The sequence below is a fragment of the Anarhichas minor genome, unplaced genomic scaffold (assembly GCF_050575085.1).
Source record: "Anarhichas minor isolate MPS153535 unplaced genomic scaffold, ASM5057508v1 ptg000025l, whole genome shotgun sequence".
Classification (NCBI taxonomy): Eukaryota; Metazoa; Chordata; class Actinopteri; order Perciformes; family Anarhichadidae; genus Anarhichas; species Anarhichas minor.
This window is the reverse complement of record NW_027466471.1, coordinates 9,843,568-9,868,545: the sequence shown is the minus strand read 5'-3', so window position 1 is coordinate 9,868,545 and position 24,978 is coordinate 9,843,568. Positions and strand designations below refer to the sequence as shown.

Genomic DNA, 24,978 nt, shown 5'->3' with positions numbered 1-24,978 from the left:
TTCCATTCATCTCCTGGAGGCTCTCCCGAGTCAGCCGAATTACTCTGAATAACTCAGAGAAACAAGAGCCAATAGAAGATGCAAGTTTGCTTTTTTTCGTATTAATTTCATGTGCCTTATGAATTCAAAATATGTTTCCAATTATTTTGTTTCAGCCCAATTCTTGTCACTTGTTGCCTGCTTTCAAATCCTAACCAACCTTAATGTTAAATGTTAACACTTGCATTGCACACATGACCAGTGTATTAATTTATCTCGCAGAGAACTTTTGTTTTTAATCAGGCTGTTGCAATGACGATGCTCATTTCAACCGCTTTTGTAATTAATGTAAGTGTGTTCCGAAAGCTCTTGCTTTTACAAGAGTCAGTGTGTTCATTTAAAGGCTTACCGTTGATTGCTGAAAACCGGGACATAAAGCATAAACTAGACATAACCTGAACATAAATATGTTAAATATGTTTTTCTGCCATTTGGGTGGGTCAACCCTTTAAATGCGGCATTATCTGTAAGTAGAGCAGGATGAGGTTATGGTGTTCCTGGCGTATGTAACATGACTTGTTATGTTATTCAAGTCGACATTAACGTTCTGAGTGAGAAAATGGATTGGGGTTGGGATGCAGGTTAGGTAACTGTTCTGAAAGCATTAAGACACAGGGAACGTACAGAACGATTAGATAAAACCAAATTACAACAAGTGAATTAAATGTGGCATGTTTAAAGCTTTCAGACATTACCTATAACCTTAGACTGTGATCAGACGTGGGTGACCTCAATATAACTAAATGGTTTCATCAATATGAAACAGCTGGATTCATTAGTTAATTTGAGTGTGAACGCTGTGGAGTTTGATGTAACTCTAGTTTATGTCCTGGAGTGCCCTGTGTTTGTGTGTATGTGTACACGAGTTCCTGCGTGTGTTTAGAAGACAGGACAAGAACAAACAAATTAAATTCTAAATAAAATTCCACTGAGCGACACTCGGTTCTCATTTAAATGTGCCATCTGTTCTCCAGCAATGTGCAAATGAGGTGGTAAGAGGTACCAAGACGACGTAGGTTATCTGTCAGCAGCTGACATCACAAGGATAATCTTAATCCGTGGCATGGTTACATTAACATGATGGAGGTGTGTGCTGAATCTAAGCAAGACAATGTCCTTCTTTATGTCAAACCCATAACTGTACAGTGATCAGTAAGACGTTACAGACTCGACCGAATACTTTTGAGCTGGTTTGTGTTGCAGCTGATAAAAGTGTGTCAAACCGCCCTATATTCGAAGCACAATGGAAAATTGTTGGAGCTACCTGGATGCCACAAAACAACCAGAATGTTCTGAAATGTAATGTCAATCTTGCAACATTGCTTGGGATTGAAAGGACTTCGACAAAGGGCAATAACGACATTTTTTTTCATACAGGAATTCAATGTGTCTTTTTGATGGGCAGACCATTCCTTTCCTGAACATTGTGTTGCTGTGTGTTTGTTTGTGGACCGTCGTTTAAAAATGTTCTGTACAAAATGGTGCGAAAGAAAACATTTTCTTAGATCCAGAACTGCTGTGTGTGTGTGTTTTTCACAGGTTGTTGTTCCCAACATGTCCCACAAGTCTCCATACCAACAAGAAGTGCAAGTGTAGCAACCAACAGTATTTGAATAAGGTTAGGGAAAGCAAAAAGTTCTATAACTGTTTTGTCAAGTCCATGGCTGATACCGTTTGAAATGTGTGTGATCGCAAATCAAATCTAATGTTAACTCACTTAATGAATTTGTTTCACCGTGGAATGTAAATGTATACTTTCAAACTCTCCTATAATCATCTTTTCATCATATAACAAATGGTGACACTAGTTCCTCGCACCTGTAAATGATTCCTTTTCATGTTAGAGGGATTATTATGGGGCATGTTGAGGCTTGAGTAGTAGTACGTTTTGGGATGAGCACACTCAGCCGTGGTGGTTCCTGCTTGTCCAGCTTCAGCTCTACCCAGGTCAGTTCCTTTGCAGAAATCTGGATTATCTGGCATCAGTAACTAACATAGTTGTCAGCGAGCATAAATGGATCTTCAGACACATATGGCGACACCACAGACGCTGCACCAACATCTTCCTGCAGTCAACAGCTGTTTGACAAACAAGTTTCAACACACGTGCTACATTTTGTACAGTGGATGCTCAAACCCATGTCACTCATGCTCATTCACGTTACACATCCACACGGTGGTTTTCATCTGACATGCCTTTCAGACTTGATAAACTTGTTGAAATGCCACGACCACTGACTTTCTTTCATTCTCCTCAAAATAAATTCAAGAAGTAAAATTTGTGTAATAACTGACAATTTATTACGGGACTTGTTCTGAGCTAAAACTTACAACCAAGGTGTATGTGCCTCATCTTATTTTGACATTGTCGTCACTTTTTTTTGGGGGGGGGGGAACAACAATTAAATTGAGCAAGATGAATTAGAAGAAATGCACAATAGCTGGAACATTTGCAGAGTGTTCATTTAAAGTAGTACAGCTTAGGCATTGAAACTAATTAGACAATCTTGCACCGCAAATGCTGGAATAAGAGATTATCTATTTCCTCTGGTGTGACAACAAAAGCTCAACTTGAAGACTGACGTTCACAGGGCGGTGGTTTGTGTCAGATGATTTAACAGTCATGCACAATTTCTCCAGGATTTCGGCTGCCTCCCCACGTCAACATCAGGCTTTCATGTGACTAGTATCTGAGAGTTCCTAGCAAAGGAGCATGTAAACTAAAAAGAGAGTGTATACAGAAACAAATGTTGTGTGCAGCTCACATCTCTTCACCCTTCAAAACTAGACTTTACAGAAAAAAAATGTAGTCTACAGACTGATAAAACATCACGAACAATAATACGAGTGCAACAAAAACAACAGATCCTCAAATCCTCTAGGGCCTAAAAACTAAATCCTCTACAAAGAAGTTTATCTCTGCTAGCTGCTCTAGGTCAGGTTCATGAAAAACTTGTGGTGACTCCTGATCCCTCGGATCACTTGGTTCTTCCAGCAATCAAATAAGGATTTACAGTAGAAAAAAAATAAACATACGATTAGAATCATCCCATGAAAACAAAAAAAAATTGTCCTTCAAAGACCTTCATTACCAATTATGCTAAAGCTCACAGAGTACTTGTGCTTTGCCTCTGGTGTTATTTATTTTTATTTTGCGGTTGCCATGTTTCAAAAGAGCTATTCATCAATAAAAACGTACAACATGGCAGCTTTAAGTTGGTTTGAAAACTTTGCACACAGGAGCCTCTTTAATCTTCTTATGAGTCAAAGTAACCTTGTTGTTAGTCTTTTCGCACTTTGACTTTGTACCACGTCAGCCCTGAATAGGAAGGCTAATATGTTGTTGTTTTAGTCAGTTTCAAGATGACAAATCAGCCGGTCGAGGTGTTCGCTCCAGCTGAAAATGTTGCTGAAAGCGCACTTTTACGCGTTTACGCCATGTGTTAGTTGGAGCAGGTGTTGATGTTCTTGCCGTCAGCAGCGTCCTCCACCAGTGCTAAGTGATAATCGGTGGAGAGTGTGAAGTGGGACACGCAGCCCACCAAGCCTCCCATGTACTGTCTGTTTGTGTGAAGAGCTATCTCTTTCATGCCACCTTCAGGGAGAGAGAACATACAAATGCAGATGTAAAAATCACTGATTAATTAATATACAGTAGCCTACATATACAGCACTTTATGGGATTGTGAGTGGTAAGCACCACATACCAACATATAAGGGTCCGTTGATATTGAGTTGTCTCATCTTTCCAGGTGACCTGCCTGTTTTTGCTCCATAGTCATCCACTGTCAGCTTCCCTGACTGTCCATCCCTGAACAGATAATGAGAAAACTTATCAGTAGACAAATGGGGTGGCACTTTCACCTTTGCTTTTTTGCATCCCCTAAGTATGTAATAAAAGGAACTAAATCTGAAATCCTTAAAAGGACGTCCTTGGGTTTGCCATTTTCCACATGGATTGAAAGTTAACTTGTCTCTGAATGTGCTGGACAGGACAGCAGGTTACCACATTACTTCTACAAAAAAGTGCAATTATCCATACTTGTACATCAACGGAGGATCAAATGACATACAGTATTTGTGATATGTGTAAGGGGTTGATCATCGGGAGGAAAACAATCAGTAATCCCGCAACTCTGCAGTTTTCCGCAGGGAGCATTTTAGTATATTTCAGCTCATTGTTTACTGTATTGATTCAAGACTCTACATAAACACTAATGCTGCCCGTGTCTGCTGGATGTGTAAAAAAGTAACTGTTTGCTAACTTCTTTGCATATACATACATCAAATCGACAAGGAGATAATATGTCAGCTTGTTCTGCTGCCCCCAAGTGGACAAATAAAGCAATTGGTGCAGCTTTACTGTCTGAGTTGCCAAGTGACACAGATGTTGTGATTACCGCAGTGTCTATTTGATAGGGTTTTTTTTTATAGAGCTTACCTTACAGCTTTGACTCTGTGCCACTTTCCATCGGTGAAGGTCCCGTTGACAGCGATGTTAGCCGTACCGCTGCCCAGGTTATAACTACCACAACATGGAAACAAATGCAAGGAGTTTAATTGGTTTCAAAAGGGTGCAGTGGGTTCACATTTGCATGGTACTGTCCAGATACATTCTGGTTCTTTTCCAGGTCATGGTCCTGCCCCAGACTCCAGGTCTTTTTTTAGCTCTACTGGGTGCTTAGCTCTCCCTGCCGTTCGGTGGGATCAGCGTCTCTCCCCATCATCCTCATCCTCTTCTTACACTAAACGTTCTTCTCTTGCTAAAATCTGACCTTTTCCTGCTTGCCCGTGTTGTCAACAAGAAAGGGAAGTGCAACCATGTGGTAAGCAGGACTTCGACTAAAAATATTTCTCTATAATAATATATTTCAGCGAGAATAAGTAGATACACTTACACAGGTGTTTTTATAGTTTTCCTACCGTTTTATGCAAACACTTACCTGAAGATTAGTGCACCATCCTGAAGCCCCATAGACAGGAAGTCACTGTTGGGTCTCATCGGACTGTCTCCTCGCCATAGCAGCAGGCCATCCTTGGCCGTGCTCTTAAAACGCATGAAAAGATTGGTCCTCGACCCAGAAGCCCTAAAAAATAATGACAAATTTACTTGCAAGCGTGATTACAACTTTTGACATGATAGTAACGAACATTATTAAAACAGCATAAAAACTTTAAGGGGGGAAATTGTATCTGAACATATCACAAACCCCATTTCACGACCAACCTTTTCAGGATATCTCTGTTGTCATATGTCAGGTAACTTCGGCCAATGAACTGCGGGATCTCAATGGCTTCAGTCACAGCTGGGCAGAGAAAGCATTGTATTTACTTCATAGCGTCACAAGGTGGCAGCGTCTGCATGTATCTACTGAATCCGGCTAAACTAGAAATCTGCTTTTTGAATTCCAATAATGAAAACTTACTGTTCAAACAGTAATTCCCACACTCTGATCAGTGAAAGCATTAAAAACAGAGAAGGTATAGATGAGCTGAAGGGATTAGGTTGTCCAATATATAATTTTTTATGCAATTACATGATTACAGAAACCACATTTAATCCCTGAGAAGAGGAAAGATCATGCCACATGGTTAAAGCCACATATTACACACAAACAAAAACATTGTCATCATTCATTTATTTACAGTAGATTTTCTTTTTTTAAACAATGTTTAATTGCAATTTCTGTTCCTTGTCTTACTGAGTTTGACGTCTAGTTCTTTGGGTTTCATTCCACTAAAGACAGACAGACATGCCAAAACAGATTTATATTTACTCCTAGTCCTCAAAAGCACATTGCAACAGCTCAAAACACATATTTTGCAGTGTGTAAACCACACATTGATATTTCAGTTATATGTATCATCTGATACCTTTTTATGTCTGTCGCTCTCTACTCACAACACACCAAACTGTGAATTGGAAGTTCGTACACGTATCATCAGTGCAGTGTCCTGTCAACCTTTAGGATGTGCTGGCATTTGTTTGACCTCAACAAAACACTGCACTTCTTTTATAACTGTCCTGTAGTCACAGGATGTATAGTTTGTGTAGTAAATAAAAAAGACCCCAAACATGTTACTGTGCTAAAAAAGAAAAAGAAAATAGCCAGTCCCGTAAACAGACTGCCGACCAACTGACCTTTCTGGCAGTGCCTCCCATCATACCCTAGAGGGCAGTCACACTCATAGCTGTCCCACTTTGGCCTGCAGGACCCTCCGTTGGCACAGGGACTTTCCACACATGGGTGAGCTGAATTTGCTACATTAACTCCACCAGCAGAGCCAGTTGTTATTGGGATGGTGCGGTCGTTGAGTATCAGCTGTGGATGTAAAAAAGAAAAGCAACCGACAAAGACGAAGAGGAGGACGAGGAGGCAAGAAAAGGTAGAAAAAAATCAGACATTGTTTTTTCGTTGAAGATGGTATATGCATCATGTTTTTTGCAACAGAACCAAGTGTTGTGACTTAAATATATATTGTTTTATTGTTTACTCACTACCAGTGTGATGGATTTTGAATGACAAACTATTTGCATTGCCAAATAAAAAAAGAAAGTTTAAGTACAAGTGTTACAGTTGTAGATGTGGTCATACCTTCTGAATAATGCCCGTGAAGGGCTTTATCACACCTGCTGTCCTCTTGGTTTTATCATATTCTGGTACTCCGCCGATATAAAGAGGTGAGCTGCAGTTGATCTGAGTGAAAGCTCCCTAAAGAGTAAATCAAACAGAATTTGAGTTAATTATTAGTTAATTATGTCAGTGGCATGGACAAAAGAAACAAAGCGTGGGTCTTTCGTATTTCAGCTAGAGGCCATCATCAGAGTAATCATACAACAGAAATGGCAATTTATATACACCGTTGAAATTCAAGCACCAATCAGGAAATAGAATACATAATTGGATAATAGGATTCATTTGTGAATACGCCGCCCAGACAATACAACTCCTGATGAAGGAGGTATGAGCGTAACAGTCAGAAACAACAAGGACTATCTCAAGGTGAAAGATAATATATAAAAGTGACTGCCCAAGACCGGAAACATATGAAAACAGTGATGAAGGCTACCATACAGATTAATAAATGAAGAACCCCACCTGTGTATTTATATTGCCATTTCTGCTTATTGGATTATGCTGATAACTTTAAGATGAAACATATTTGATTTTGCCAGCAATAAATAAAAAAATAAGAAGACCGTTTATCTGTGAGTTTCTTGGATCACATACATGCCCTCATGTGGACGAAGGAATAGTAAAAGTTTTCCCCTGATTTGTCTTCATAACCTGTAAAAACTGTATTTTGTTTTGTTCTATGTGGTAACATGATGGTATAATAGCAAGACAATGTCAAACTGAGAGTTTAACATGTGTTTAAAGTGACATCTTTGCAAATGAACAGATGAAAACATTAAAGCAGGTATCAGAGGTAAAAAATGAGTTGAACCAGACATTTTGTTCAGGTGTTGGAGGACAATATGAGTAACTAATATTCAACAGGTGTCTCCAATGAGACAGCTATGTTGCTTTGCATCTGCCGAATTTGTAATTACACAGCCCTGCAGAACTTAATAGTGTACGAAGACACCGTTAGTGAGATTGTTGTGACAAGTTTCTTGAGACATAATGCAGCTATATGCAACACAGAAAAACGAAATACCTCAGCGATTCCTTCCATTGGCCTCTGACTATCCACCTGAAGGATTCCACTCTTTGCTGTGCGAGACACCCTCAGCTCATGCCATGTGTCCAGACTGATCTTCTCATCACTCCTGGAGTACAGATCATCACACACATTACAGGTCAATTAGTTAAACTACAAATTGAGAAAGTTAAGGAGACAGAAAATAGCATGAGAGTGCATCTATTTAACACCTGATTGTAGCTCCTCCAGAGCCACAGTCAAATCTGAACTCTACGTATCCGTCCACGAGGTTGATAGCCAGGAAGTCTCCGCTGCCTGCGTCATCACTGTACAGCAGCGTCCCGTCGGGCATCAACGGCCGAAACGTCAGCTCAAACTCCATGAAGGACAGATAGCTCTGAGAGGACTGAGGCCAAGGGATGACAGCGTACGATAACACGGTCTCATTGAAGAGAGGCGAGGACAGGGAGAAAGCTGAAGAGTTGGGAGAGAAGCCATGAAGAGAAAAAAGAGCAGGAATGAATGACAGAAGAAGGATTTGGGCCAAGCGGGAAAGAGGAGATGTGAGCATTAAGATGATTAAGAGTGAAGAGGAGGAAGAGGAAGACGTTGATGAGAAGAGAAGAGAAAGGACATGGGAGGAGGACAAAGAAAGTGAAAGGTTACATTGTGTGAAAGCTGGTCTGACATGCAATCACTCCCTCTGCCTCATAATGATCCTCATTCCCTTCGTGTTGCATTCAACTGGTCAGTAATTACCTTGAAAGGTTTGGGTGACAATCTGAGACCATTAAGTAAAAATAAACCACAAAAGGGATTTTACGTTCTACGTTCGCGGTGGTAAGAAACGTTTACTCCTGTAAAAAAGACAAGAGTGAGTTATTTTTGTAGGCGTGAGACAAAAAGAAGTAGAGTTGACTTACTCCCTTCACAAAGTGCTCCCCTGAAGCCGAGCTGGCACAGACAGATGAAGCCATCGGCACGGTTTGCAAAGCAGACTCCGCCATTGGCGCAGCTGACCAGGTCACAGGCGCTGTCACTGCACTCACCTTGTGGCGAGGAGATATGAGGGGATTAAGGCCGACTCAGCGTATATATATCTGTTTCAGTGCTTTCATTATTTCTAGTAACATTCTTACTCCATAACATTAAAAAAAAATGGTTATGTGCATTCTGCTGCGTTATAGAAAGTATACATTACAAAATCCAAAAAGGTTTGCTATTTTATATGGTACATTTTCATAGTTGCCTTCTACAGTGGCTTAGCTGCTCCTAAACTACTTGTCTGAGCACCAAAATCTGAGAGAACCGGTGCATTATGGGTAACATGGGTAAGGACCACATACCGCTGGCAGCATATTCTGTATGCTTGCTCACCTATATCAGCTCCACTCAGAGCTCTGCCCAGAGGCCAAGGCCTGATGTCAGTTGCCTTGTTGTTGATGGTCAGACTCTGAATGCAGCCAAGAAAGCCACGATTTGTCCCTGTGGCCCTGACCAGCCAATAAGCACTCGGGGATCCACCCACATACAGCGGCGAGCGGAAAGTGATCTTACTGTACTGGCCCTGGAAGAGTGAAGAGAACAACATGTGCTTGAACCTTTATTACTCAAAATCACTTTGAGTTTGATCAACTGCCAATGGTCAGAGGCCAATGGAAAGAATTGACTGAAAGGCAGTGATGTCAGCAATGCCTCATACAAAATCCATCGAAGCCACAACATTGAAATTAATTAAATGGCAATAAACGTTTTTCAATTTTTAAAAGGTATACTATACTTTGACAAGCCACATTCATGCACAAAACCGCTCAAGTATATGTCCTCAAGCTAACTGTGACATTGTGTAAAAACAGTACAAATACGAGCCGTTATCTTATCAGTTTGATGTGTTTTTGTTACCTGCGAGCGGCCAGATACGGGGGTGTCGTTGTCCATACGCAGCCAGCCGCTCATGCCGTCTCTGAAGACGGTGACCATGTGCCACTGACCGATAACAACGCGACTCTCACTGACTATCTGGGCTGCTCCTGTACCACAGTTAAACCTGAGGGGAAATTAGATCAAATATTGGGAACTAAGATTTTTTTTTCCAGACAATATAACATATTTATTCTCTTTCTGCTTGTTCTAACACCTCACTGACGACATATTGTGCTTACATAGAGTGAAATATTCAACAAAAATGTCTGTGTGCTGCTTTTGTTACCAGCCAAACCTTTGAGTATGTAAACCCATAAGAGAGTCCCTGTTTTCTTCACCTGTAGTGAAGCTTGCCTCGCACCAGAGCCAAAGAGGTAAAGTCCCCGCGGCCGTGTTCATTCTCTCCACAGTACAGCAACAAGCCGTCCTCAGAGTCTGCCTGTGCCACAGAGAAACTGTTTAAAACTCTTCACCTTTTTGAATAACAAAAATCATTGGGGGGGAAAAAACAAGGTGCTTTACCTTGAACTCGAAAGAGATCTGAAAGGTCTGGAAAGAGTTCTTCAAGGGTTCAAAGGTCATGTGAGAGTAGCCAAAGAACCTCGGAAAGTTCACAGATACCACTGAAGAAGGGATAAAATCATGATACATTTTGAAGATGGGAGGTACAAAAGTTTGAAGCATTACAACATTTAAGATTTTTTGGGGGACTTTTTGCCTTTATAGTGATAGTCATGAAAGGGGTAGAGAGAGGGGACAGCATGCAAAGTGGATTGGATTTGAACCTGGACCGCCACGGTCAGAACTGGCCTCGGTACGTGAGACACCCGCTCTAGTTGGTCAGCTACCGTGGCAGCCCACACTTTTACAAAAGCTTGTACCCAACTACACTTCTCTCACCCTCAGAGCAAGTGTCCCCTCTTTGTCCGAGGTTACAGTGGCAGCGTGAGCCTCTACCGTCGAAGTCGCTGAGACAGAAGCTGTCGGGGGGGCACACAGTATCATCGCAGATCAGGTCGTACACACGAGGTACCTCACCTTTCCAGGGGGACATGGTTGGCGTGGTAGTGGTGGTGGGCAAAGTGACGCTAAGGTGGATCAGAAGGGTTAGAAAGATAAGTTTAGTGACAGTGCATAGTCAGTGGTTTACCTGATAACTATGTTCCACTTTGAAATGCCTGTTTTTTCCTCTGTGTTTGAGGGAAATAATCAAACGGCACAAAGCAAAATGTTCAGCGAAATGCAGGGGTAGTTTGGCCACCCTATTTGCAGTAGTCAATGATGTGCTGTACGTCACAACCAGAATGACAGCTTAAATTGATGTGACATTTCGCTGCTACAGTCTCCATCTATAATCATACAATTAAGTGGAAGAGCATGAAAAAAATAAATTGTTGGTGGCTTTTAGGAGAAAACAGAAAGCCGGGAGGGAGAGCAATCTAGAAATCAATAACAATCGTGATTTTCTTCTTGATACCCCTGTTTTTTCCCTCCTCCAAAGGGTAACATCTGTAAATGTTCAACTCTAAATGAGAGGCCATAACTCTGGAGGTGGTGACATGTCAAACAGAAATCAAGGTAAGAGTGAGAGGTACATCTTACCTGGTAGTGGTCAGTGGGGCAGTAGTTGTGGTATCAATAGTGGTACTGGGTTTTGAGCTGGTTGAGAAAATCAGATCTGTGAAATCTGGGAAGACGGACGAGGTGGTGGAGGAAGCTGGAGGGGCAGTAACGTTGGGAGGAGCGATGGTGTTCATGCGGTAAACAACGTTGCGACCCGATGGCGGATCATGGCGTGAACGGAGCTGGGACTTCCTGTTGTCCTGATTGATAGCTGGGAATGGCTTCAACTAGAAAGAGGACGATGATTTACAAGATTAAATAAGCCTAACATGTTGAAGTATTCCTGTCCTGCTGGGGTATGTAATAACCCACCTCTTCAATAAAGACATCATAATCAGAGTCATCAATGTCGAAGCCATCTTCATCTTTGATCCTTGAATCTGTGACGTAACGGCCATAATCACCACTGCTAACGTCTGATGCACCTGTTCAGAATGTCAATAAAGATACTTGATGTTTAGTACAAGTTATTTAAAGTTCAAAGGCGGTTATATAAGATACATGATGATTGCAGCGGAGTGGTTGAAGGGTTAAACAAAGGTGGTTGAATAATGAAACAAGTCAGCATGTTAGTAAAAACGTTAAATTCAGATCAGGGATTCAGATCATCACAGCAGAGTGATCTATACAGCTAAATAATCATTCTGAGAACAATAGCTATTGTTGCTTTAATTATTTATATGATGCCGCTGGTTACAATTTGAATGAATTTTGCACGATCGTGAGTGAGAGCAGCCTCTGACACAGATGGTCCTAAAGTATAAAACGTAACAGAACTTTAATGGATGAGTAGCCAAATTGTTATGTAGAAGTTCCTAGTTTCTGCTTGAAGAACAACACCCTCATGTGGGATATTTCTCATCATGAAATTACCGCAAAAATGACGATGACAATGAAAATGGCCCCGACAACAAACAACAAACGGGCGTCCAATTCATAGGAATAGACGCACAGATGAATGGACTGAAGGATGACGCCTGAGTCCTCTGTGGTTATGACAACAAGACAACATTTCACTGCTGCTAGGAGCCAGACATTCAATAGAAGTAACAGCTTCTGGCCCAGCGGGTCTACCTGTTGGCCTGTACCCAGGCTGCTGAACCACGTACTGAAACGTGTCTCCTCGATACACAACGGCAGCTCATAGTGTGCAAACACAAAGCCAGACAGTGAATACTGTGAGCATAGCAATGAAAACAAATATTTCTCTGAATAAACAGACAATTATTTCTTAAGATCTTAATCAATGTCTTAAGATGCTCCAAAACTCCTTTCTACAAAATAAAGTTTCAAAAGATAGAAAAAACCATTGCGTGCATGTTCCGTGTGACACCTTCCTTGCCATCCACTCAACCTTCACAAAGCTTATTCTTAGCTTACATAAGAACATCCCCTCCCTCTTGTCTCCGTGCTCCTCCACCGCCCCATCTGCAATATCAAATACTGCATGTCTACCATGCTCTTAGGCAAGTGAGGGAATTGAAATGTATTAAGTTGTTGATTGATACCAGACTACTTATACAACATAGCAAACCCTTCAAACAATAACAAGGATCTCATAGAAACCTGACTATTAAGTCTGACTGGATGCCAAGATTTAAAGTGCTAATCAACACATGCCTAATAACATTAAATCCTGAATACTGAGTGCTGGTGTACGGGGGGGGGGGGCCTTCAGCAAACTAATCTTCTGTTGTGTAACAATCCCCCTCATTCCATACCACCCAGTGTCCTACTGCTAACATACACACACACACACACACACACACACACAGAACAGTCACAGAGAGAATGACGAGAAAAGTATGTCAGTCAGTCAAGGCCACCCCTGCTGTTCACTCAAGCAGTGGTGCATTGTGTGCGTGCGTGTGTGTGTGTGTGTGTGTGTGTGTGTGTGCGTGCGTGCGTGCGTGTGTGTGTGTGTGTGTGTGTGTGAGTGTGCATCCATCAGGGGTGTGGATGGGCAGAGTAGGGGTCTGGCATCCCGTCCTTAATCCTGTCTGATGAGACTCGGACGTAACCCGCTTTTATCCCCTGCTAAGAAACCACGCTTGTCTATCTCTTCGTTTCTGTCCGTCTGTCCGTCTGTCTGTCTCCCTGTGATTCTAACTGGCTCATTTATTTGTGTTTCATGAAACTTTTACTGACATTTTTTGTAACAATGTCTTTCGAACACTACCTCTCTTCCTGTCTGTCTTTCTAGCTCCGTCCCCGAGCAGTCTAGCAGGACTGGACTTAATTCAATCAGACCAGTTTTCAACAGTTTGACAGCCACCATGGCGTGTGAAGCAGAAGCCGCCTGCCCACATGGCTTTCTAGAGTCATCGTCTGTAGGTCACAGAAATAAAAAACGTCTGGATAATGTGATTGCGTCTACATGGCTGTTTGATTTTAATAGTCATATCTAAGCCTGATATGCACAAGCATCCACTCACACACGAGCACAACATTATGCCCATAGGTAAATGAAATGGTGCCCGATCCATTAAGACATTGCTATTACTGCATGTATGCATGTGTGAGTGTCTGTAGTACACACCTATGTGAAATAGTGTGTGTTTGTGTGTTTTAATATCAATCAGGCCTGATCATCCCCCTCCCCCAGCAGCCGACTACATCAAAAAATATGAAAGTAAATAATTCTGTTGCTCTACATCTCCATCATCCAAGGCTCCACCGACACACTGTCCTACATTCAAGCTCAGAGAGTCAAACTGTGCTTCTGTGTCAAAATAAATGGAACAAATTGAATTTATTCCATAATGATGACACAGGAAATATTCCAAATGTTAAGAAATTTGGTGAAAAAAAAGAAAAATATGCTTAAATTATCGGCTAGATATTTTCATTTAAAAAGGTAGAGTAGGATCTGGTAGGAGAGGAAAGTGAAACATGTTGATATAGTCATCTTTACATATTAGTTCTCTCCTTGAACAATGCCTCTACTGTAATTGTTTAGAAACTTTGAAAATACAGTATCGCTGGTTCACAATGCTGGGAGAAAAATGTGAATGTTTCCGCAGTAATGTAATGTAAACATTGCGGTTGAACATGATCAATGTTTTATTGTGAGGATAACTTTGGCGGTGGAAAAAATAAGCACAGTTTGTTTAGTTCTGTGTGGGCGTATTGTTGAAACTAAACTGAAAGTGACTTTGTTTTGAAATGTGGTTGAAACCAGACTAACAAGGGAGCTGAGAACAAGCTGGCTGTCACATCACAGCTCGTCGGCACAGAGATCAACATTCAGCCTCACCGAGAGTGCGCACGGGGCTGTTGATGTGGCTGGGTGGGCTAACTCCGTGCATGTTGGCGGCCCTGACAATAAACTGGTACTCTGTTTCCGGTAATAACCCCTTCAAAACCATGGAGTTAGTCTCAATGGGCTCACGGATGTATGTCCACTCCGTGTCCATTTCTGGCCTGTGAAAAACAAGACATACAAAATATATTATTTACTTTTCTTTTTTCAATATTACATTGCACAACACAGAACGGATTCTTTTTTTTTTTCTTTTTACAAAGATCATCATTCTCAACACATCTTCGAAGTTATTGTTTTGAGGACGATGAATGTGTTTTAAGTTCTAACCATAGAGTACAATTACTAGAGAGCTCTGCGTAATACAAAGTCACAGAAATGCAGAATAACTGACGAACAAACCAAAACAATCGATTGAGAGGTTTTTCCCATCGTTTCTATGTTACTGTTTTTGAGGCCATTTATGCATTGAAAAAAATGATTTTCTGCTTTAAGAGTGTTGAACTCCTGAACTTTTCTGCCTATCATCTTCAGCTTCCATCTCAAGCTGCCATATTTATGGGCTGATTCTGGACGCCTGGAGCCACAACTATCTGTTGAATAGAGTCATCTTCACCACCGATCAATGTCTCTCTTCAGCAAGGCCTCTTTTGATGTAAGGAGAGACATATTTGCCTCTGAAATGGCCCTTTTGTGTTGAAAATGCCCCTCCATGCAAAAACAGACTCCGATTCATGTCTACTCTGTCACAGTACGTGACAGTTTCTCTGCCTCCGTCTCTTTCTCTCTCTCTCTTTGCTCAGTCTCAGGATGTTAACTCCGCACCACGAAGCTTGTTTCCTCTTATATCTCTACAACTTACTTCCTTTAAAACAATTCTTATGGTGTCATTTTTACATTCTATCTGCCTTATTTAATGTGTGTCAGACACATAATCAGAGGACTTGATGCAAATTAGTTCAGACTTTCTTGACATTGTAATAGGGACTCATCTAGACAATAGAGGTCCTTTGTGTGTATACGGTGTGTGTGTTGTGTGTGTGTGTGTGTGTGTGTGTGTGTGTGTGTGTGTGTGTGTGTGTGTGTGTGTGAGGCCGGACACTACAAGACAGAGAATGAAATTCCTTCTTTCTCGTGTCTCCACTGATCCTCGTGTCAAAACACAAATGGTTAGATTAAGCAGATCAGCAAAGGCCTCACAACATCACGACCAGGGAGGCTGAATGTGTAGCTAAACATATCCATTAATGCACATATAAATGTTTGTAGCCATCATGTGTGTTATTGCTTCTGCTTATAAATTGAAATGTTCAAATGGAAAGAATTAGTTCAACATGTTGGGAAATACACTTTATTTGCACTACACTATACACTACACTATATATAACCTGGGATTGATCAATGCTTGGCCCCACAACAAACACTTTTAATCACTGAACCATCAAGCAATCTGTGTGGTCATAGAAGATAAGGGAGTAGTGTTCTGGGGAAAAGCTCTCTGAATTGTCCAGCTCTTCCACTTCTGTCCAAAGACAGCCGGCTTGTAAATTAGGAGAATGAACAGGAAGATAAAAACAGTCAGCCTTTTTTCGCTTTTCACACCCAGTAATGAAAGACGACTGTTCATTCCCTCTGCGATGTGGCCACTTCAGACGGCTCTTCACCTGGTAAGTGTCTATATGGACTGGGTTGATGGTGTATGTGTTCATGTGTGTCACCTTGGTGCAATTAAATGCAAATGTGAAGAAAAGTGTGTGTGAGTATTGGCAGCAGCACTGAGCTGGCGAGGGGGGGCAAACAGGCCGGTTTCATAAACCTCCAGCTTCATCGAATGCCGTCTTGGACTCGATCACTTCACTGACCTGATGTAAGCCACCAGGAAGTGAAGGACAGGTGCACTTCCCTCGCTCTCTCCTTGCTGCCATGACAACGCCAGCTCTGTGTCAGACACAGCCATGACAACGGGCTGAGTGGGGGGCGATGGAGGCATGCACGTGTCTAACGGCACAGAGAGAAAGATGTAATTCAGTTGAAGATATTAACAAACACCGCGTTAGAAATAATAGCATCGGCCGTAAAATGGATTCCTACTACTCACATATTCTTACCATGTGAGGCAGTGCCGATGTCTCTGGGCATGCTGGGTCTTCCCTCCCCTGCCCAACCATACGCTCCAACGGTGACTCTGTACTTAGAGTTCACTTTGAGGTTACCAATGTCAACATCCTGGAAAACAGCATATGGGGTTAGAGGTACTGTATACAAATAGATTTTAAAAAATAAAGAAAAAATAAGCAAGAGCATATCAGCAAGAATGGTTAGAGGGAGAGAAAAAAGACAAGAGGCAATATGAAAAGAAGGAAAGATGGTGGGAGAAGAGTGGGGGATGACTAAAGTGGAAAGTAAATAGCTATAAATGTCAAGCATGATAGGAAAGCGGTGACATGGTTTAATTGAGTAAAAGGAAAAGCAAAATGATACTCACAAAGCTTGCTTGTCCATCAAACTGCCCCTTTTGAGTTAGTAGAAGAATAGAATGGAGTAGAATAGAAATATACTTTATTCATCCCCAAGGGGAAATTTGTCTGTGGCAGCAGCAAACAAGGTTACACAATAAAATAAAATAAAAATATTAAGTATGGAAAATGCACAATATATACAATATAATAAAATACAATAAAATAAAATAACAGAGCAGGACCTATTCAATTTAAGAAAATAAAGTAATAAAAATGCACAGTATATACACTAAATAGAATCGTATTAAATTAACTAAGTAGGAAAAAATAAACTAAACAGTAGTGCACTAGTAACGTAGTTTTACATTTTTATAGAAAGTAAAAAAGGATTTTTTTTAAATCTTGCAAGATTTGATGATAGATGTATTGATCATTGTCACCAAACATTAAAGGTTCTAGGTATTCCGTATATTCTTATAAAAGCAACAGTCCGTCGTGTCCATTTGTTTAAAAAGTAGATCTAAAAAAACAAAAACAGGCTACAAGTTTATAGTTTGATTTTTTAAAAGCAATAATTCCCTATAACACTTTAGTTTGAACTTACATTACCAGAACAAAAGTAAATTGTTCATTTGCATATAGAACTATTTTCAGCCGCGGATTAAAAGACATTTGGTGCTATTATAGTATAAAGGCAGCAGGACGGTGCACGTGGGATCAACTTTAAATGAACTACAATGCCCGGCATCACCGTAATGAAACAATGTCTGTATTTTAATAGTTTTTGGAAAACAATGGAATGGAGGAATTAAATGTATCAGGCCTTGACTACTCAGACAATATTTAGTAGGATCAATTAGTTTTTGTCATCTCATGGGATTTGTTGACTATAAAAAGTGTGGAGATTGCCAGCCTCATCTTCTAAATATTTTGTTGTTGTTTTCTTTTCTTCTTTTTTTTGCCACAGCTCAGATTTCCCTCATTCTCAAAATTGGAGGTTAAAAAGTTTAGGCGCTGATTATAATGGAAGTAGTCTAAGGACGTTCACCACTGATTTCAAACATGAAGTCAGTGTACTCACAGTGGTCAGCATGTCCAAGCTGAGAGGCACCTCCATCAAAGACGCTGTACCCATTGGACGGCCATTCCTCATCTCTGTGTAGAAGACCTAAAAAACATACACAGAAAGACTCATACAGAAACATATCTGAATGAAAAAAGTCTCAGATTCATTCATTAAAAATCAAACCTATTTAAGCATTCATAAATCTCATGTTTCAATAAAATATATATATATCCTTTTAGCGTTTAGCGTCAATTATCAATGTAAACACAGCTTAATTATGAGGAAATACTATGAGGAAACAGGATTATTTATGAACTTCTAAAGTGATTGGCCAAATGAACGCACATGCTTATCAACAAGTCGCAGGGAGGCTAGGTAGCTGACTAATCCTCTTAGTGCAGACATATGGTCATAAGCAGAGTACACTCATACTGATCCACACTTTGTTAATGTTTGACTCAAAACAAACAAAAGAGAGGAAGGAAGGAAGGAGGGAAGGAAGGAAGGAAGGAAGGAAGGAAGGAAGGAGGGAAGGAAGAAAGTAAAGGAGGAAACTGGGTTCTGGTAAGGCTTCATATCTCATTCCAAGCATATTTAATCAATAAATAAACATACAAGACGACAAACAAAAAGCATGGGCACTTAAACAGTATGATTTATATAAAGTAAGTAAGACTCCTTTTTGAATTCAGTGTTCACTTCACTTCAAGCTGCAACAATACACAATATCTAGAGTACAAATCTGCTTTCGCATATCAATAAATGTACATATATTATGTTTCAATCAAGATTAGCAAATCCCACTTTAGTACCCAAAGCACAGGGTGGAGGAAAACATAATACTCAAGACACTAAAATAAAGATGTGTGACCTTCAGAAATATATTGCCCCTTAAAAGGCATACATTTGGCCGCGAAAGCTTTTCTCTCGAAACACCAGAAATTTAGTCGTGTCAATCTTGCCCTCAAGGCCATCTTGCTGGACAGTGGATTTGACGGGCACTTTAAATGCAGGGGGAGACTGTGGGGACCCAACCACGCCAGCAGCTTGCAGAGGGCATCCGTTCACACAAAGTGAGAATAAATATGATTTAGCACATACCTGAGATTAGTTTTTTTCATGTTTACCAGGTTGAAAAGCTTTCTATCCATTCTGAAAAAGAGCTGTGTTATTTATTTTAAACCCGCTGTTTTTAGAATTGAATGTTCTCCTTTGCTTTTTATTTGAACCTGTTTTTTTTCTGTGTCCACACGGCCGGTGCTGCCTCAGACTTTCTGTAAATGTACGGGCGGTACCAACCAAGAAAGCCGTCACACAGAAACGGCTGCTAGCAAACCTTGATGCAAACTGTATGGAGCATCTCACCTTAAGACTATCATGAACAAGATGCTAAATAATGGAGGAAATGGGAAATATATGCGCTTTAAGTAACCCATCACATGTGTCACTGAAAGATCATGTTAGTGAACGGTAACAGCTAACAGCTTTTTATCACAAATGTTTTCTCATCGCCAATTGAGCAGTCACATAGAAATGAAAATAATACTTATTGCTACTTCTGTGTCGTCATCATATCAAGTAAAAGTCCCAGTCTGTGGCTATACCTTGTATCCAGTGATGGTGCTAACATGTCGCCGGGGCATCTTCCATCGTACACTAAAGGCGGTGCAGTTGACTGTCTCCAGCTGGATGTCTAGCGGAGGACTCAGACGATCTGGTTTGTACAAACACACACAGATATGATCAGTGAGGGCAACAGAAGATAGACAGGGGAAATGTGTCACTGTGACTAGAGGCAGACATAAACTCTTTATTTGAATTCTTAGCGGTGATGAATTACAGAACCAGAGACGACTAATGTTGAATTGACATGGCAGCTTAGGACCAATATTGACAATATCATACGATTCTTTAGCATATCAGCATTTTACATTTAGATCAGCATACAATTTAAGACTAATTCAACTGGATAAAACTTAAACCTGTTCTAACTAAGATGTTTAAGTTACGTGGCTCAAATGTAAAGGTTTGGCTTGTGATGATCGTGAACCCACAGAGAATTAGCACCCAGCTCTACAGTATTTTAGCATCTTTTAGCTCTGTTTTGGTTTTCTTGCCCATAGATTTGGTTCTCTCTCATCCGCATAGTTTCTTAGCAGCAGAAGGGGACTCTGAAAAACCCACTAACACCACCAAACAAAAGACGAGCTGGTGAGCACAGTGAAGCCAGATATTTCCCCTTAAGTGTTGGTGGGTTGCAAAACTGAGAGTGAACTAGACAAATGTTAGATTCACCAGGTCCTAAACTCTAAACGAATGCCGATGTTACTCGGCATACGTTCATCAATGCAGACATCAACGTCTTGTCCACAGCTTGTTCCTCGTCCTCACAAGTGGCTAAAATGTGTCAATGGAGGTTTAATGAAGACGGAATACTTTTTGAACACTTTACAACCTGATCCTTGTGAAGACTATTTTCAGATAAAGTATATAAATTGAAAACCAATTATAGTTGTTCAGAATACGTAAGGAAGAAAATTGCCTGCCTATTATATGTAAAAACTTTGTCAATAGCTCCATGAGGTTTCAACAAATATCCCAAATATCCAATGATAACGTGAACACATAACCTACTCTGTATTTCACCTTATAGTCTATTTGAAGAGTGACATGGGGACCATTTGAAATCGTATAACCTGCTGGCCTCTAATATCAACTGACTCTGACTTCAAATCTCATTATTTTCACTCTAAAATCCTGGGGGCTTCTGTGACACTTCAAGAAATTGTGATTGCAACTCCAGTGTTCAACTGTAGCCCGAAAAGCCTCTATAGACGAAACAGAAAGAGCTCTGGAGGTGGAGCTCATCAACACGGCCTGCTGTAAAGTCGTTACTTGGCTTTAATGAAGCAAAATGAGCAGACAAGGACCCTTATAGAGTAATAGGCGTGCATCTTACGTCATAACATTTACACAAAGTAGAGGATTGTCACAACAAGACCATAAAGAAGCTCCTTAAAAATTGCTGCATAACAAAATACTGTAGATATAGATTATGTATAATTCATATTGTTAATGACTTTACATGTGAGTAGATTTAGGAGTAGATTCTTATATGTCCTGATCTGTCCTAGGTGACAAAGGACAGATTTTTCTGGTATACACCGACATGGCCATTAAAGAAAAGGTTAATATAGCAAGGCAGACCTCTGCAAATTGAAATCTCATGTAACTACAATGCTGCCCTTTTCAGCTTTCCTTTTTCTCTTGTGACTCCCTTCTTCTACTTCCCACGCCGACCTCCTGAATCCTTTCAACATCTATTCTGCTTTTCTTCTTTTTTTTTTTAAAACCCTTCTACCTGCCCTGCTCTTCCATCCAAGCGGGTAATTCAATATGTCAGCTGAATTCCCCGATCATCCATATCTCCCCAGGGGTGCGGGCCGGTGAAGGTACGGGTGAGCTGAACCCACAGAATCAGAGCAGATAGAGAGGGAACTTCTGCTCAATCAATACAGTGCATGAGGGGACAGGTCAGGCCAGAGTTCACAGGTCAGGCCTGGCGCAAACTTCTGTAATGCAGTGGAGACCACTATAAAGAAAAAGGTCACAAGAGGCCCCAGTGTCAGGAAACCATGCACTTCCATGCCATCATGATAGAGAACAAAAGCTACACCTGCAGCAGCTCACACAGAAGGTAAAGAGCACTTATAGGAATTTTCCAAAACCACCAAGCACGAGTACGCCAGATTAGCAAACTGCCATGATCACCCACTTCCACAGTTCTGTGACGATTTCCTTTGAAACGACTCATTACTCTCTAAATCTGTCACAGTTAGGATGGCAGGCAGGCAGCATGGGAAGGACCTCAACACATGAGGACAAGCAGACCGGTGCAGTTTTTATGATTTATTAGGAAATGCGGCTTACAGGCAGTGAGCACGAAATAAGGTAAAAATCTAGAAAGTAAAAGAAATCCAAACAGCAATGACGCAACAAAGACAAACTGACTAGGAGCTGGGCTGCTATAAATAGTGACTGACTCATGTGGAAGTGGGAACAGGTGAGCAGGAGGCCTGGTGAGTGCGGGGCTAACGAGGGACCAATCAGGGCAGGGCAGACAATCAACACTGGCTGGGAAATAAACGAAGGCAGGAAGTAAAACAAGATGACTATTAAAATAAAACAGCACACAAACCAAAGGGATAGAATCTAAGTTTGAATCCAAATAGAAGCTTGACTAACACTGGACCTTTGAGGCTAATACCAAAAATTAGAAATATTGAAATTAAATTTAAAAAATCTAATAATGACATACTGGCTGATTTTGCAAACAAAATCAACTTGTCAATTCTCTCTGAAGGAGACTCTCCTTCTACAATTCCTCAAACATGTTTTATTTTGCCATTTCTCTGCAGCAATTTCTGATTACTTATTGGCTGACATATAAACTGATACCAATGTATCTGCAAGAAGCTAATATCGGTCTAGTTTTAGTTCAAACTGTCCCACACGGCACCGATACGATTCAATATGTCGGTTTACAACATGCAAGCATAGGGCCTTGTTTCAACTGTCACGGGGTGTTAACAAGAGCTTTCAAGCGGTTTCAGGCAGCTTTTCATTTTTTGTTGGGATCTAAAGACTCTGGACACTTGTATACCACTCTGGCCAAAAATCAAAGGATGCTCTCATAAACCTTGCTCGCACTTGATCAACAATTGAGAACTTCTTTCAGACACACACACACCTGCTCTATTGCTCTGATTCTATGTTTCCACTTTCAGAGCCAGTCATGTAGAAGCGCTGCTCTTTCCAGGTCTGAGTCATCCAAAAGTGACTGACCACTAAGACACATGCTGTTGTGCTGCTCTTCGGCATGGCTTAGGGCTTGATAAATAAACACTGAATCTGAAGGGATACACTGTGAAATGTCATCTCCTGAAAAAGATAAAAACTGTTTCTCATATTGGTTACGTTTTCCTTGACTTTCACCAAACACTATTGTTTGCACTGAGTGACGTGACAGAAAAGGTTTAATTTAAAAGGCATGATTTTTATGACAAGTTAATACGTCTAGATCTACATTACAGTAGGTGTTGAGCTACTGAATGATTCTATAAATAATTCAACAGCTTATTCTAACCGGGGAGAAAGCTGTCAAAATCCTAAAAAAAATAAGACCACCTTGGGGAGAGACGTCATTCAAACTTAACTCCTCCCTAGTACAACATGCTTTGTTGTGTAAACGGCTGATGTGATTCATCTGGACATCGAGCCCTGTTGACATCTCCCCCTCCCTCTGAATGAAGCCTGAAAGACCTCAAAACTAAAAAAAAAACAAGTACAAATGTCCCTGGAAGTCATAAAGACAGAATTGCAGCCGTCCTCTGTGTGACAGTCCCAACTGTGGTGAGTTTGCTGTGCTGACAGACATATGTAATAGTCAGCCTGCTATAGCCTGTGGGTCCGAAAGAGTTTGGAAGAAATTCGACAGACGGCCAGAGAGACTGACAGCGAGAGAAAAAGGAAGTGATGGAAAGGGGGAAAGAGGAGCTACAAGGAAGTAACTCGGACGGAAAAAGTGTTCAGGGTGACAGAATATCAAAGACAGGGGAGAGACACTGTGGTGATGACAAAATCAACATCCAGGGAGTTTCTGCCCGAAGGAGCACATTGACAAGGTTGTTGATGAAGGTGCTGTTGGTTTGAAGTTGTATACATCCTTTCCTGACTTTCTATTTATTTTTTTTTACAAATATTTACAGGTTTTTTTTTATCCACACAAACCTTTTTTCACCAAGTTATGTTTGTGTCCTTTCCCTCTTAGCCATTAAAGTCCTGTTGCTGTGGACAATTTATAGCTCACCGATTATGGTTAATGTGCAGTACTGTGCTGCTGATCAGTGACTAAAAAGCTCCTGGTGGGGACCGTTTATAAATAGTAACATGCTGCTCTATGGCTTTTGTTGTAGAATAATCACTTCTATATAAAAAGGATATGGAGATTACATGATGATGATGGAGTGTTTTCCAATAACCAAAGTTCATATTTCCCGGCATTTATCGCCATAAACTGGAAGGTAAAGGACTTTTAAAGTTACTTGGATTGTTGTGAATACATGATAAAATATTATATGTGTCATTTGATGATTCAAATGTGACGTGACAAAGTTTAAAAGCTGGCTTTATGATACTGGTGTAATCATACAAATAGAAATATGAGCACATGCTAATGCTGCCCCCACTCACAACGATTCAATATAAAGTATAACCATTGTTGCTGTTATTCCACCTTTTACAATCTAGTAAAAAAAAAAGGTCAGTGTTTGTAAACTCACCAGATCTCCGAGCATTTGATCTTCTTGCACAAAAGCAAACGCTGGCTGTGCATATTGCAAAGAGAAGTAAGTATAAAAGACTCCTTTCTTTACATGTAGATTCCATGTCTTCTTCTGGTCCAAAGTTTAAAACAGTCAAATGATCATTTTATCACACATTCAAACGCGCCAGTGATTGTAAATGTAGCTAACCCCTTTGGTGATAAAAAGTTTTCTCTGATAAAAAATATTCCAAATGGCATCCGAAGACAGGCAGGAACTGCCCGAGAGAAGAGGGCAGCTACGGTTTGACACTGATAAGATTACAGTCTGCAAAAGATCAGTGGGTTGGACACATAGACACATGAACGGACGGTCAGAGAGCCACTGCGTCCCAACAGGCGCGCTGACAGACGATGGAGGGGGATTCGCGCGTAATGCGCAACGACTAAAACAACTGAATGGTGGGCACGATCATTTTTACGCATGAATCTCGCTTTCGTGTCACGCCCCGGTCCGCGTCTTAGACGGCGGATGAGCTCGACAGCGAAGTGCAGGAACGTGGGGCCATTTAGAGCTAAGAGGATAACGAGCCTCTAATCCGCACACTGGACACAGATGGAGAGCACGCGTCTTGAC

The 24,978-nt window shown here is 40.9% G+C and overlaps 1 protein-coding gene across 1 annotated transcript; it reads right to left on the bottom strand.

The window, feature by feature from the left end:
• Positions 1 to 3,482: 3,482 nt before the first annotated feature.
• egflam (EGF-like, fibronectin type III and laminin G domains) lies at positions 3,483 to 24,466 on the bottom strand. Its single transcript, XM_076099390.1, has 25 exons — positions 24,361 to 24,466; positions 19,624 to 19,733; positions 18,035 to 18,121; positions 16,980 to 17,006; positions 16,603 to 16,720; positions 16,357 to 16,492; positions 14,489 to 14,655; positions 11,545 to 11,657; positions 11,212 to 11,459; positions 10,510 to 10,697; positions 10,132 to 10,232; positions 9,948 to 10,048; positions 9,589 to 9,733; positions 9,064 to 9,253; positions 8,610 to 8,735; positions 7,917 to 8,160; positions 7,702 to 7,813; positions 6,636 to 6,752; positions 6,182 to 6,362; positions 5,466 to 5,489; positions 5,267 to 5,345; positions 4,983 to 5,126; positions 4,481 to 4,564; positions 3,747 to 3,850; positions 3,483 to 3,634 (listed from the first exon to the last, which is right to left on the bottom strand). Exons 1-25 carry the CDS (start codon positions 24,464 to 24,466, stop codon positions 3,483 to 3,485), a joined length of 3,204 nt encoding a protein of 1,067 aa, XP_075955505.1.
• Positions 24,467 to 24,978: the final 512 nt, after the last annotated feature.

Bases quoted from the DNA above. Each gene is read 5' to 3' on its own strand.
- egflam (XM_076099390.1), bottom strand. From the start codon at position 24,466: ATGGAATCTACATGTAAAGAAAGGAGTCTTTTATACTTACTTCTCTTT. The intron at 11,658-14,488 runs GTGAGGCTGAAT...CATTCTGAACAG, and splicing joins CAGCCCCGTGCGCACTCTCG to GTGCATCAGACGTTAGCAGT. The intron at 10,698-11,211 runs GTAAGATGTACC...GATCCACCTTAG, and splicing joins GCCCCACTGACCACTACCAG to CGTCACTTTGCCCACCACCA.